At 40.2% G+C, this 14491-nt stretch overlaps 1 protein-coding gene across 1 annotated transcript in view; it reads right to left on the bottom strand.

Moving 5' to 3' along the window:
• Positions 1-14491, bottom strand: part of LOC126195833 (phosphopentomutase) — a 127223-nt gene that overhangs the window by 41460 nt on the left and 71272 nt on the right. The window contains exon 9 of the mRNA XM_049934508.1: positions 11837-11942. Coding sequence (XP_049790465.1) covers positions 11837-11942 — 106 coding nt within the window. The remainder of the gene's footprint in view (positions 1-11836; positions 11943-14491) is intronic.

Below are 14491 nucleotides of genomic sequence, written 5' to 3'. Positions count from 1 at the left end.
AAGAAGGGTGACTGTTTCCTAATGAGAAATCCTGCACTTAAAGAGGGAAAAACTAAGAAATTCGCACCGACTTACAAGGGACCATACCATATTTTGCAACTCACATCACCCATGAATCACAGCTATCCGATCACATTGTGATCGTACATTTTGACAGCCTGAAGCTATACTGCTGTCATCTGATGCCAGCATCAACTGTGGTTCCTTGCCCCCCCCCCCTCCCCCTCCCAAGTTAGACCTGGTAATTCACAAAGGATTAAACATTGTAGGAAGTTTCCACTTCTGGTGTTCCATCAATACGCTTTGCATTCCAAACGCGCATATGGATTTCGATAGACGGACTGAATCCTGTTTCTCGTTGCATGTTTTACTGAACTATCACACTGTTTCATCGATGAATCTGACTTTGTTATTTGCGTCCTCCAGGATGGTTTTGAGTACAAGGGTTGGTGATCATGAAGTACCTGAGTTATGTTGGATGTTTCTTCCATTTTCATTCTTTCTGGCAACACACTTGCTTTAAGAATTATTCCATTCCATTCCATTCCAACTTGTACAACTCTTACACAATAAATCTTTCCTTCAAGACTGCACTTTACTGTCACTTGATATAAAAAATGTATATACAAACGTTCCATTAGAAGAGACTACTTCAATTATTCAGGATAACCTTCTTAGGTACCAACAACCTGTGCACTAATGAAATTGTGGAGATTATAACTCTTCATAGGTTCTTGACTATGTACAATTACATCACTTTTAATAACAAATTTTATAAGCAGTCAGATGGCTTGGCCATGGGCAATCGTCTTAAGGGGTTTTTTGCCGATATATTCATCAGTTACATCATGTGTGACTATTTCACCCGAGCCTCCATCATTTTCAAACAAATTCGCTTTTACAGGCAATGTGTTGACGACAAAATAATTGTTTTTGGTGGTAATGGATAAGATGTTATGCTTCTGGTCAAAGAGTTTAACAACCTGCATAGCAAAATGATCTTTACACATGAAGTCTTGAATAGCATTGGTATTCTCAACTTCCTTGATTTGCAGCTTTGTCTCACTAATAATAATGTCACCAAATTTGACATTCACCATAAGCCTTCGACAAGCAACTCAGTTATACACACGGCATTACTTCATCCCTATAAGTACAAGGTGAGCTACTTTATGATGTCGTATCACTGAAATTCCACTAAGCACAGAATCTATTAAAAAGGAACAGAAAAAAATTATGTGTGTCACTTTTTGTAATAACTACGGCCCCTGCATCATTGACAAATTATACATGCAAAAAACATTGCCACATGTCTGAGAAATCACTCTCAGTCCTGCGCCACAAAATTACAAGCTTGTTAAGCTTCCATTTTTAGGTGATGTGTCCTACACCATAACCAAACTCTTTCATGGTCAAAATATAAGATTAGTGTATATCAACCCTAATAAAATCCAATATCAATACATTCACAATAAGTATCTCCTCTGGCACACACATGTTCGAGAGCTGTGAATGTTAAGCAGTTAATGTTGGGCAACTGGGAAGGGCTTTTTAAAGTTAGGTTTCAGGACCATTTACTCACTAAGAAGGGGTAGGTTAAGCATAATTCTGCCTTTGCTGGGCACCTTAAATCCAGTGGCCACCAGAACTTAAAAGGTTTTACGCTATGCTCTGAAAGGAGAGACTCAATCTGCTTGAAGAGATAGAAAATTCACACACTAAGAAGGATATGTTACTCAATGAACAATTATATGGCAAAAACCAGGTTTTCTATAACTGCTTGTTTCCCATTTTTAAACAGTATATTAGTTTTTAGCTTTTTATTACCAGGTCTTGGTTACTTGTCATGTGCATGCTTCTCCATGTTATCTTTCCAGCATTGTTACCTTTCAGCATTATATTTGTAGCCTGATCTTTATTTTATCGCTCTACATATTTTACTTCACAATTCCTTTACACTGCTTTTGAGCACAAGAGTTTTCCATATCTCTGAACATAGTTTTCGATCTAGCACATCCTGCATTTTGTATATTCCCATATGCTCTACTGCACTTTCATTTATTTCTCAATTTGTCCATCACGCTTTGAATTTTGCACTCTTATCACACTGTGCACCTAATGACGGCATCGCATGATGCCTGTCCTTACTACATTTTCCTTGAGCTCCCATCATTCATATGTTCTGTACTGCTATGCCTGTCATCACCTCTACGAGGTTATACCCCAGATCACGTAAGAAACAGATTGACTGTCCTTACGGCGGAACAGGCAACCGTAAAAGTAGTTTTCCCGACGGTCAACAGATGTCGCAGGCGACGCTACAATGCTAACGGACCTGTCCATGTCGCGGAATTGGCAACGCTGTATCTTCGGTGACTTGAATGACACTGATTTGCGTTCGGCTAGAGCGCTGCGCGCGAAATGCATTCGTCACACTGCTGACTGTAGCTCATGATCGGCTGTGGTTTTTACCGAGTTTTCAATCTAAGAATTTAGATTAGCTCCTGTAATTCTACAAACCAAGTTTATTTCTCACAATCATATGCGAAATGAAATAAATGACAAGTAACACACAAACATTTCTCGCGAGTTACTGTTTAAATGCAGACTGTATTGCAGTCGTACAGGTTTTACACTCGCCTTCCATGCCGTCTATGTCCTCTTTGCTATACAGCTCTTCTGATATGGATTATGATGGAAAAAAAGATCTCCACGTGCAGGTTAACACTAGAAAGTTTTCAAAATCCGCACTCGGTTATGAAGCGAATTAAGGCTGGTCATATTTCAATGACAGTCATTTCAAATTTAAATTCTTTTACTCTCCATGTAACTTATCGTAAATGATATAAGAGTGGCACAAAACGATGAATTTTAGATTGTTGTTGAAAGGGGGCTGCAAACGCGGTAATATACAAGTGAAAGCATGTTTTTCGAGCATATTTTGGCGGTGTCAACTTTGAAAAGCCACAGACGGCAAACCATAATTATGTTAAAAATTTACATTGTACAGTTTAAAGATAACCCGCAAATATTCGCAACAGACGTACGCTTTTATCTGCAACACAGTTATTGCTGGGGATATCCGCACTCGCATAGACCTGTTACTATAAGTAGTGTTGTTTTTTAGTGAAAGCTGTGTGAGGATTATTAGCGCACAGATAAAAAAAATTAAAATAGGCAGTATCTATAGTTTGCATGCTATGCTCGTTCTCTTCTATTCTCCTCCCTTCATTCCAGTATAAACGCTTGTTCACTAGTATAAACGAATGGCAGTGAACATTGGCGAATTATCTATGAATACTCGTTTTCAGCAGTGTAAACGAGGTTTTACACTCGTTCACTTCGTTCGCTCTAGTATATACCAGGATTTAGAGGGACCGATGACTTAGCAGTTAAATGACAGCTATTATTCATTTATTTCACTGTTGCGATTTCAGCTCTAGAGCCATTTTCAAGTACCAAGGGAAAGGTCTTGTAAGGTAATGCTTCTTAAATTGTTTACCAAATGTTACCACACAATGCTTTGCGTTTTGTTATCCATATCTTATATTGGTTTCAGTTTCCACATTGCACACAAAAATGTCTCTACAGCCAAAATTACGATAGTGAAGTGAATAAACAGTTTCAAAAAGTCCAAATCGCAGCAAAGATTTCATTTAAAATTTATATGATATGACTATTGTACAGGAAAGGCTGCCACGATATATCAGAATATAAGATCGACAAAATTTAGATAGGATCGAATGCTTAGGGCTCTTTATTAATTCTTACTCTTAACTAATTTATTGATTTACCTGAATTTAAAATTCACTCCCGTAACCTTTCTTTATCTTTGACGGGAAATTTGAACATTTTTTGCTCAGGATTTGTCCGTCTACTCCTTCCACAGTTGATATACTCGCAGGCACTCGGCATGACGACTCGATCCACTACCACCTGTACGTCACAAAAAAGCTGTACTTCACAGACGCCAAATGGTGGAAAGCTGCACGCGTTCGGACAACGTTGCCACATACTTCACAGAACGGAGTGCCATCTAGTGGTTGGTGCCACAAGTAAGGGTGTGACGCTGTTGCCGCCTGGTGGCCGTTTCCTGACAAGGGTTGCCTGCTAGACCAAGCAATCGGGCAATCTGTTTCTTACGTAATCTGGGGTTATACAAAGTTTTGGGTTTCTCCTTTGTTCTCTACTCAAGCCACATTAATTGTAATGTCGTCCTCTCCTTACTGTTTCAGATAACCTGATGATGCCCCATAGCACGGTACTGGTGGAGGGAGAGAGCACTGCCTGACAGAACATGCAGGGACTAGACGGTGGCATGACAAGACTACCACCAGGCATAGCACCAGGAGACTGTGAGGCAGGGAGGTGGAGAGGAAAGAGGTTATGGGCTATCTAGAGATCTTCCTAGCCTCCCAAACTGCGAAACCCCCAGTCCGGTTCAAGTTTATTGATAATATCTCTGTGATCTGGACTCAGGGCCAAGGCACCCTATCCTCATTCCTCACAACCTCAATACCTCCACTACCATCCACTTCAACTGTTCCTCCTCAGCCCAGCATTTCACCTTCTTGAAATTGACCACCTTCTCTCTGATGGCTCCATCTACACCTCTATCCATATTAAAACCACTAGCCACCAACAGTACCTGCATTTCAACAGCTGTCATCTCTTCCACACCCAAAAATCCTTCCCATACAGCTTACCCACCCAGGGACGGCATATAAGCTGTGACGAGAACTCCTTTCCACATTGCGCAGTTTGCTGGAGGTCTCACAAAGGCCTTTGCAGACAGGCTCTACCCACAGAGCTAGTCCGCAAATAAATCTCCTGTGTCATTTCCCAAAACACCCTCCTCCCCCCCAAGAACCAGCTACAAATGAGTGCCCCCTTTGTCACCCTATATCACCCCAGAACCAAACAAAAACACATCCTTTGTCAGTGCTTTGATTACCTAGCATCATGCTCTGAAATGAGGGACATGATACTCAAGATCACTTCCAACCCTTTTAAAGTGGTGTTCCATTGCCCACCCAACCTCCACAGCATCCTGGTGCATCCCTGTGCCACTCCCAAGCCCAACCCCTTGCCACAGGAATCATATCCCTGTGGAAGAGCCAGGAGCAAGACCTGTCCATTCCACCCACCCAGCACTTCCTATTCCAGACTTGTCACAGGCTTACCGGTATCCTACCCAATCATAGGCCGAGCCACCTGTGAAAGGAGCCGTGTCATACCAGCTCTGCTGCAATCATTGCACAGCTTTTTTTATTGGTATTATTACCAACCAGCTGTCCATCGGATAAATGACTGTGGCCAAGAGCCTAGTAGACCACCCTGTGGCACATCATCATGAATCTGAACATAACATTTTCAATTTAAATGGCTGCTTTCCAATCCAGGCCATCTGGATCCTTCCCTCCACCACCAGCTTTTCTGCACTTGTTCAAGGAGAATTATCCTTACAACACATTATCTGCACTTGAAATTATCAGAGCCTCAATCTATGGCAACCTACTGTCACCACATCCTCCACTCAACACTTTCCATCCCCTCTGTCCTATCACCTCCTCCCTATTCACATCCCCCCCTCACCCTCACTGTGTGCTGCCCACTGCCAAAGCACCCATCTGGGTTTCCCCTTCCCTGCTCCTCTCCATTTCTGCTCCTGGTTGCCCCCCCCCCCCTTTCCCACATCCCAATGCTGTGCCTGGTGGCAGTTTTGTCATGCCATGCCTGGAAGTTCAACATGTAACTGTCTTTTTGTACTGCCTGACGGCAACTCAATGTACCATATTTACAGTTGGCCTCAATCAATCCTTTTCCTTACATTGTCGATATTTCAATCTGGAGTTTCAATTGTTTGAATTTTGTTGATCTACACTCGCTACTGTGGCTCTTAGGGATCTTACATTTTCTTTTCAAGGGACCTGAGATCCAACTGTGTTATAACTCTTAGTATTGGATGGTTTAACTATGTGGTTTTAAATATTCTGTTCATTCATACTTGCCAAGTATGGTTGTTAGAGTTCACATCTAACTATTAAGAGACTTAAAGAGCCCAGATTTTAGTAAGTGATGAGTTTCATTCACTATATTTAGTAATTTTAGCTTAATGGGGACTAGAAAATCTATTGGAGGATTTTTGCCAACTGCACACTAGGGAATTTAGTAATGTAATGAATATTTGCTTTTATTGATCAACTGTTAATTTCTTAAAATTGTCCACATAAGAATTGTATCATTTTTCATACAAAGTGTTGCAGGTAACTAACTGTTTCTGCTTTTCATGTTACTCATCTGTTGTGGCTGATGAGGGCTGCTACCTTAGTAGAACCATCACTCTCACCTACTGACTTGCCAATAAGGATATATAACCTCAAGTTCCTGCAATTTTTGTAGCTCTGTACAGCATCACGCATTGTGAATGGAATCAGTCACATCCAGCAGAAGTGTGGTTGCGCTGATGGTTTTAATGTGATGTGAACTTTAATTAATAATGACAAGTGCAAAGTTTTTTCAAATCAAGGAATGGATATGTTGTAGATATTAGTGCTACTTGGCATCAATTTGTAACCTAAATAAAGTGAAAGCATCTAGTCTGAATATGTTAGATCTGCTGAACAACTAACTACTAGCAATGTTAGGGTGCAAGCTACTTGCTTGTAAATTTTGGCAGCTTTATTTGTACTCCTAGTGGTATCCACTGGTCATTGTATAATACCAGTTGCCTCTCTGCATTCTGCAGCCAAGGCACACTATCATACTGGTAAGTGTATCACTTAGTTAGTGACACTGCTACTGCGAGTCCACCTGGAACTCCATTTGTTGATTGCTCGTGATTAGTTTAATGATCAGCTTGGTTGGAATTTCATATGCTGGTGCTACCAATGTGAGGGTGAGGAGCAAAGCAACAAGCCATATGATTACTGATGACCGCTTGCTCAGACACATGGTGGCCTGATTTGTGGCATGTGCCACACTTCACAATGTAGTATGGACATCCAGTGTTCATGTTCTGTGTAGTTCTCAAGGCACAATTCATGTCACTTAACATTATGAGGTCATCGAAGCCTAGATAGATGGAAGACATACCATGAAGAACTGAATTTCTGAATTTCAGGAGATATGCTCCTTTGCAGGCAACAAATATGATACACAAATCCAGAAGATAATAGCAGCAAAAGTACAGGATATATTTCAGCAATTCAAAAATGGCAAAGCATCAGGACCTACGGCTGCATATAAGGAGTTGTTGAAGGCTTGGTCAAAAATGTTATTTGAATATCCAAATGCATTATTTGAACATCTCACAAAGCTATTTAACCGCTGTCTTAGTGGAGAGGAAATCCCTGTTGAGTTTAAAGAAGGGTTCATCACATACATATTTAACAGGGGAAGCAAGGATAATTATGCAAATTATCGAGGCATCACAGTTCTCAGTTCTATACTGAGAATATATGGGGTAAGATGCTTAAAACTAGAATTCAGAAAGAAATTGAGTATGTAGAAAAACAGAGTGATTTTTGGCAGGAAGGTCTTGTATTGTAAATATCTGCAGTATTAGTCAGGTGACTGACAGTAAACTAGCACATAACTTGGAGAAACACACGGTTTTTATAAACATGCAGAAGGCCTATGACAGTTTACCACTTTCTACGGTGTGGGAAGCAACGAAAAACTAGAAGATTCATAAATGTTATGTACAAGCTGTTAGAAAGCTGTATTCAGATAATATTTGTTGTTTTGAAGTTGGAAGTTACTATCACAGAAACTTAAGGTTAGTAAAGGACTGATGCTGTTTGGCACCTACCCTCTTTAAAATATTTTTGAACGAAGCACTGAAAAACTGGAGAAGAAATTGCAAAAACATGGGAGTTACAGTAGGTGATGACACACTGTTCTCCCTAAATTTTGCTGACAATCACGTCATCTTACCGAGGAAGAAGAGGGTGTGTCTTGTATGTTAAGAAAGCTTAAAGAAGGTTATGAGCAGATTGGCATGAAAATTAACTTTACAAATACAAAATACTTGGTTGTTGGAGGTATAGCAAGGGTAACGGAAAGGTGACATTAAGCAGTACATCATGGACTGTGCGGCTGGTCCCGGCGGAGGTTCTAGTCCTCCCTCGGGCATGGGTGTGTGTGTTTGTCCTTAGGATAATTTAGGTTAAGTAGTGTGTAAGCTTAGGGACTGATGACCTTAGCAGTTAAGTCCCATAAGATTTCACACACATTTTTTTTTAAGCAGTACACTCCATTATTTGGAATAAAATGACATCCAGGATATATGAGGATATACAGAACTATGGTTGAGAGTTTTTTCTCTGTATGTTGTTGAACTATGGGAAGTCTCCAGGACCAATGTGAAGAAATTAAAGGCAATGGAAATGGAGTTTTGGGACGAATGATTAAAATCCCTCTGGGTTTTGTACTGCACCGCTGTATAAAATACTTCAATTATAAGCTACATCAAACCATGGAAACTCCAGGTTGTAATGACAACAATGTAAGGAAAAGATAGACTGCTACTTACCATAAATATGACACATTAAGTTGCAGACAGGCACAATTAAAAGATACTTCCATACAAGCTTTCGGTCAGAGCCTTTATCAGAAAAAGAAAGAGAAATACCATTCATTCATACAAGCAAGTACATCTCATGCACACTACTGCCAGCTCTGGCTAGAAAGTCTTTCCAGAGGAAGGCCACTGTAATATAGTTCAAACATTGGTTTTAAGTTTATAGTTAAAGTATTTTGTACAATGCAGTACAATACCCAGAAGAATTTTAATCATGACCTGGGCTGTGGAAGCCCACTTAGTTATGTTTTTAGCCACGAAGTTGTGAAGTAACAAAAAGAGACAAAATAAGAAATTAAGTGCTATGAGAACAGATGGGATTTACAAAAGATACTATAGATGCAACTGAAAATAAACAGCTAGCATTGTATGGACAGCTTAGAAGAAAGCCAGATGAAAGATGTCCCCTAAAATACAGCACTGGAGACCTCCAACACACAGAAAGATAGGAAGATCCTAGCTATGATGGAATGAGGTATGTGATGCAGGACAGGGAAATGCAGAAAGAGGACTGGCAGGGTAGAAGAAGATGGAAACTTGGATGCAAGAGATGCCACATGGTGTAGAGAACTTGCAAAAAGGATAAGAAGAAGAAGACATAGATGCAGAGGATTGGTAACTGTATTAGATATGTAAGTAACATATTTTACTGGACTTAAATTTGGAAAGAAGGAAAAAAGAAACACTAGTAATGTCACTTAGCCGAGCTAAGCCTATAAGCAATGTGAAATTTCTCACTAGTAATGGCACAGTTGAAGGAAGATCATGATGATACCACTGAAAATGTTTTTATCTGGACGAAAGGCTCCTGTAATGATATTAGATGACTGTGAACAGATAAAGTGCTCATTTTCTTCATTCATGAAGAATGATGTCTTTGAAGTGACATTATTACTAAATTATTTACACGATTTGGTTAAAACAGGTTGTTCTGAAAATGTAGAACACTTCTCACCCTATGTATAGGTTGCCTGAAGCCTTTTGGGTCAAATTTAAACAGGTGATAGTAGGTCCACAACTGATTCTATTGAGATAGCAAACCAATGTTCAGAAAAGCATATTTATTGTGTTATGAACATACACAGCGTACACCACATAACAACAACATAGCTCATACCAATTGTTCATAGTGACGACCGCCAGTCGCAATGTATGCGTGGCAATGGCACACTAGTTCTACAGGGGTTTCATACTCCATCGTCTTGACATAACCCACAGGAAGAAGTCCATTGTCCAAGATCACCTAACAGGACCTTATTTACTGTCTCCCTGTTTCACTGGTCCATGTTACCTGGTGTTCCCATGAGATGTGCTGCCACTGTTCTTGGAGACTGTAGCCTTCGTTGTCTGTGAAGGGATGTGGTTTCAGCAGGACACTGCACCACCCCACTTCGATGTTAATGTATGCAAGCACCTGAACAACACATTCCCCAATCACTGAATTGGAAGGGGAGGTCCTGCCCCATTGCCAGCGCTTTCGCCAGATCTCTCACACCTCTGGTCCAAGCTGCCTGTTTCCTGGTACGACAGACACCAGGGTTTTTTGAGAGATTGCAGTAGAATTTCAAATGCTGTTGCCAAGCATGCAATGAGACTGCCAGCTGTCACTCTGAACAATTTCTATGAGATACACTGTTGTTAAGTGGTGTGCACTGTGTATTCCTTACCTCAAAAATGTGCATTTCTGACCACTGGTTGCCCATATCGATATACTCAGTTGTGGACCCACCATCATCTGTTTCAACTGACCCAAAGGTTTTGAGACATCCTGTTATTTAATGCTGTATATCAAAGAAAAAGGAGAGGATGTTTAATCATGAGTACCTTCTTTCAGGAAAACTTTAGTTAAGACTTTATTCTTTAGTTAGTTTGAGGAAATCTGTGAACATGTAGAGGTTGGATCTGTGAGGAAGTTAAAAGTAACGAGTTAAAGAGCTATGAGACACATCACTGTGATTGTTATTTTGGACATGGGTTTCCCATAATTGGCTAAATCGGAGTGGCTAAAATAATGTACAACCACTTCACTTGTTGTTGTTGTTGCATTAGTTGTTGTCACAGTAGTAGTTGTTTTTGTTTTTGTTGTTGTTGTTGTTGTTGTTGTTGTTGTCCTCAGTCCAAAGAATGGTTTGATGCAGCTCTTGATACTAGTCAATTCCAGACAAAACTCGGCTACATATTTGTTCAGGTCAGAAACAAAGCAGCAAACAACTGTTTGGGTATTCTAACAAACTGAAACCAACAACAATGGTTTGTTTTTGAAGTGCCTCCATCAAAATGATCTTTCATTTCTTTGGTTACCATGGATATGTCGCAACTATTACTCTATTGAATAACAATTAATTTGAGTGATACACATGGACCTGTTTGCCTCAAATTATCAATGAAATCAGGAAAACAATGAAAAATGTCACATCCTCCTCCTCATAACAATGTCAGCTGTCACAAAGTAGCTAACAATTGATTATCTGATGGAAAAAAAACTTCTAATGGATGTCTCATTGTCCTTATAGTTTTGAATTATTGCCAAACAGTTTCTTTTTGTTTCCTTATGTCAAACGAAAAGTGTGCAAAAGCTATTTCCATACCGTGGGACACTGTTGAATCCTCCCAAAATCGTGTTATTGAGGCACCAATATCAGTGTGTAAAACATGTTTTCAGTACTGGTTTGAACACATGCAAGGAACTATAAATTTTTGGGAAATAATATTAGCAAACAAAAACAATTTTAATAAAATTCTTTATTGTTTTTGTAAAACATAAAAGATCGCCCTTATTACTCTGCCCAAATGTGCACGTTAGATAATATTTGGTGATTTGTGTGCAATGATTGTATCAATAAGAGAAGAAGTGGAACATCAAGAGTAGGAAGGAAAATGTTCTACAGCAGGGAGAAATGAGACACACCGTATAGGAAGAGGAGACAACGGAGAAGGTGTTAATATGTGAACGAAGCCAAGAAAATGAAGAGGAAGAAAACAGAGAAGAAGAATGTGGCCCACTGACTAGCAAGCAATGAGAGTGAGCGCGAGCTAAAAGGGCAGAAAATACAATTAATTCACACAGAATATAAAGATGAACTAAAATTTCAAGTAATTAATGGGCCAGCCTAGTATGTGTGTACATGTATAGAGAGTAAAATCAGTGTCTTACTCAACACATGCAGTGTGACTTGTGTCACTACCACTCACAGTTGTGCGTCAGCACCTACATTTAAAATTCACAAAATGTTACACACAAAGAATACTTACAGTGCCTGGTGCATCTTGAAAGTTCCGTAACCTTTCAAATATCTTCTTCATTATCTCTGGCTTATGGCATATGAAGTAAGAATTTTTGCTTATGTGATGACCATATCTGAAAATTAAAATTTCGTGTTACAAAAAGCTCACACACACACACACACACACACACACACACACACACACACACACCACAAACGATGAGAGGCAGAGGCAGAGGTAGAGGTAGAGGGAGAGGGAGAGGGAAAGGGGCTGACACAAAGGAATGGTTAAGCTTTAACAAGAAAGCAACAACCTGTACGAAAGTTTCTATCCATTCAAAGATGATGGAGCTATCTGCCTTGTGTGACAAAATGAAACATTGTGTGCTGTGAATAGCTTCCCAAAATTCTAACCATACCTGATGAAATCCATTGTAAACAGAGTTTCAGCTAGAGTTGAATAGAACTGCAAAAGTGCCACAGCAAAACCATACTGAACGCATGCATGTCACTAATTTCACAAAAGTCATTTAACACTATTGGTGTGGCTATACACTTGCTATTCTCCCGATCTTGGATCCTCAGTTGCCTACCACTTTATGTTCTATAAACAACATCATATGAAGAAACTTCTTCAATAAAGACGATGCTTTTCAAAATGGCTTGGTACCATTTCCAACTTCACTTCAGCACATTCCTTCAAATGTGAAACTGATTATGGAGTAGAATAAACTGCTTATTAATTTCTACATGCTATTGAAATGCACCCCCCCCCCCCCCATGAACCATGGACCTTGCCATTGGTGGGTAGACTTGCGTGCATCAGCGATACAGATAGCCGTACCGTAGGTACAACCACAACGGAGGGGTATCTGTTGAGAGGCCAGACAAACGTGTGGTTCCTGAAGAGGGGCAGCAGCCTTTTCAGTAGTTGCAAGGGCAACAGTCTGGACGATTGACTGATCTGGCCTTGTAACAATAACCAGAACGGCCTTGCTGTGCTGGTACTGCGAACGGCTGAAAGCAAGGGGAAACTACGGCCGTAATTTTTCCCGAGGGCATGCAGCTTTACTGTATGATTAAATGATGATGGCGTCCTCTTGGGTAAAATATTCCGGAGGTAAAATAGTCCCCCATTCGGATCTCCGGGCGGGGACTACTCAAGAGGATGTCGTTATCAGGAGAAAGAAAACTGGCGTTCTACGGATCGGAGTGTGGAATGTCAGGTCCCTTAATCGGGCAGGTAGGTTAGAAAATTTGAAAAGGGAAATGGATAGGTTAAAGTTAGATATAGTGGGAATTAGTGAAGTTCGGTGGCAGGAGGAACAAGACTTCTGGTCAGGTAACTACAGGGTTATAAACACAAAGTCAAATAGGGGTAATGCAGGAGTAGGTTTAATAATGAATAGGAAAATAGGAACGCGGGTAAGCTACTACAAACAGCTTAGTGAACGCATTATTGTGGCCAAGATAGATACGAAGCCCACACCTACTACAGTAGTACAAGTTTATATGCCAACTAGCTCTGCAGATGACGAAGAAATTGAAGAAATGTATGATGAAATAAAAGAAATTATTCAGATAGTGAAGGGAGACGAAAATTTAATAGTCATGAGTGACTGGAATTCGAGTGTAGGAAAAGGGAGAGAAGGAAACGTAGTAGGTGAATATGGATTGGGGCTAAGAAATGAAAGAGGAAGCCGCCTTGTAGAATTTTGCACAGAGCACAACTTAATCATAGCTAACACTTGGTTTAAGAATTATGATAGAAGGTTGTATACATGGAAGAACCCTGGAGATACTAAAAGGTATCAGATAGATTATATAATGGTAAGACAGAGATTTAGGAGCCAGGTTTTAAATTGTAAGACATTTCCAGGGGCAGATGTGGACTCTGACCACAATCTATTGGTTATGACCTGTAGATTAAAACTGAAGAAACTGCAAAAAGGTGGGAATTTAAGGAGATGGGACCTGGATAAACTGAAAGAACCAGAGGTTGTACAGAGTTTCAGGGAGAGCATAAGGGAACAATTGACAGGAATGGGGGAAAGAAATACAGTAGAAGAAGAATGGGTAGCTTTGAGGGATGAAGTAGTGAAGGCAGCAGAGGATCAAGTAGGTAAAAAGACGAGGGCTAGTAGAAATCCTTGGGTAACAGAAGAAATATTGAATTTAATTGATGAAAGGAGAAAATATAAAAATGCAGTAAATGAAACAGGCAAAAAGGAATACACACGTCTCAAAAATGAGATCGACAGGAAGTGCAAAATGGCTAAGCAGGGATGGCTAGAGGACAAATGTAAGGACGTAGAGGCTTATCTCACTAGGGGTAAGATAGATACTGCCTACAGGAAAATTAAAGGGACCTTTGGAGATAAGAGAACCACTTGTATGAACATCAAGAGCTCAGATGGAAACCCACTTCTAAGCAAAGAAGGGAAAGCAGAAAGGTGGAAGGGGTATATAGAGGGTCTATACAAGGGCGATGTACTTGAGGACAATATTATGGAAATGGAAGAGGATGTAGATGAAGATGAAATGGGAGATACGATACTGCGTGAAGAGTTTGACAGAGCACTGAAAGACCTGAGTCGAAACAAGGCCCCCGGAGTAGACAACATTCCATTGGAACTACTGACGGCCTTGGGAGAGCCAGTCCTGACAAAACTCTACCATCTGG

The sequence above is a fragment of the Schistocerca nitens genome, chromosome 7 (assembly GCF_023898315.1).
Source record: "Schistocerca nitens isolate TAMUIC-IGC-003100 chromosome 7, iqSchNite1.1, whole genome shotgun sequence".
NCBI lineage: Eukaryota > Metazoa > Arthropoda > Insecta > Orthoptera > Acrididae > Schistocerca > Schistocerca nitens.
Note: the sequence above shows the minus strand (reverse complement) of the source record. Positions and strands in the feature narration are given on the sequence as shown.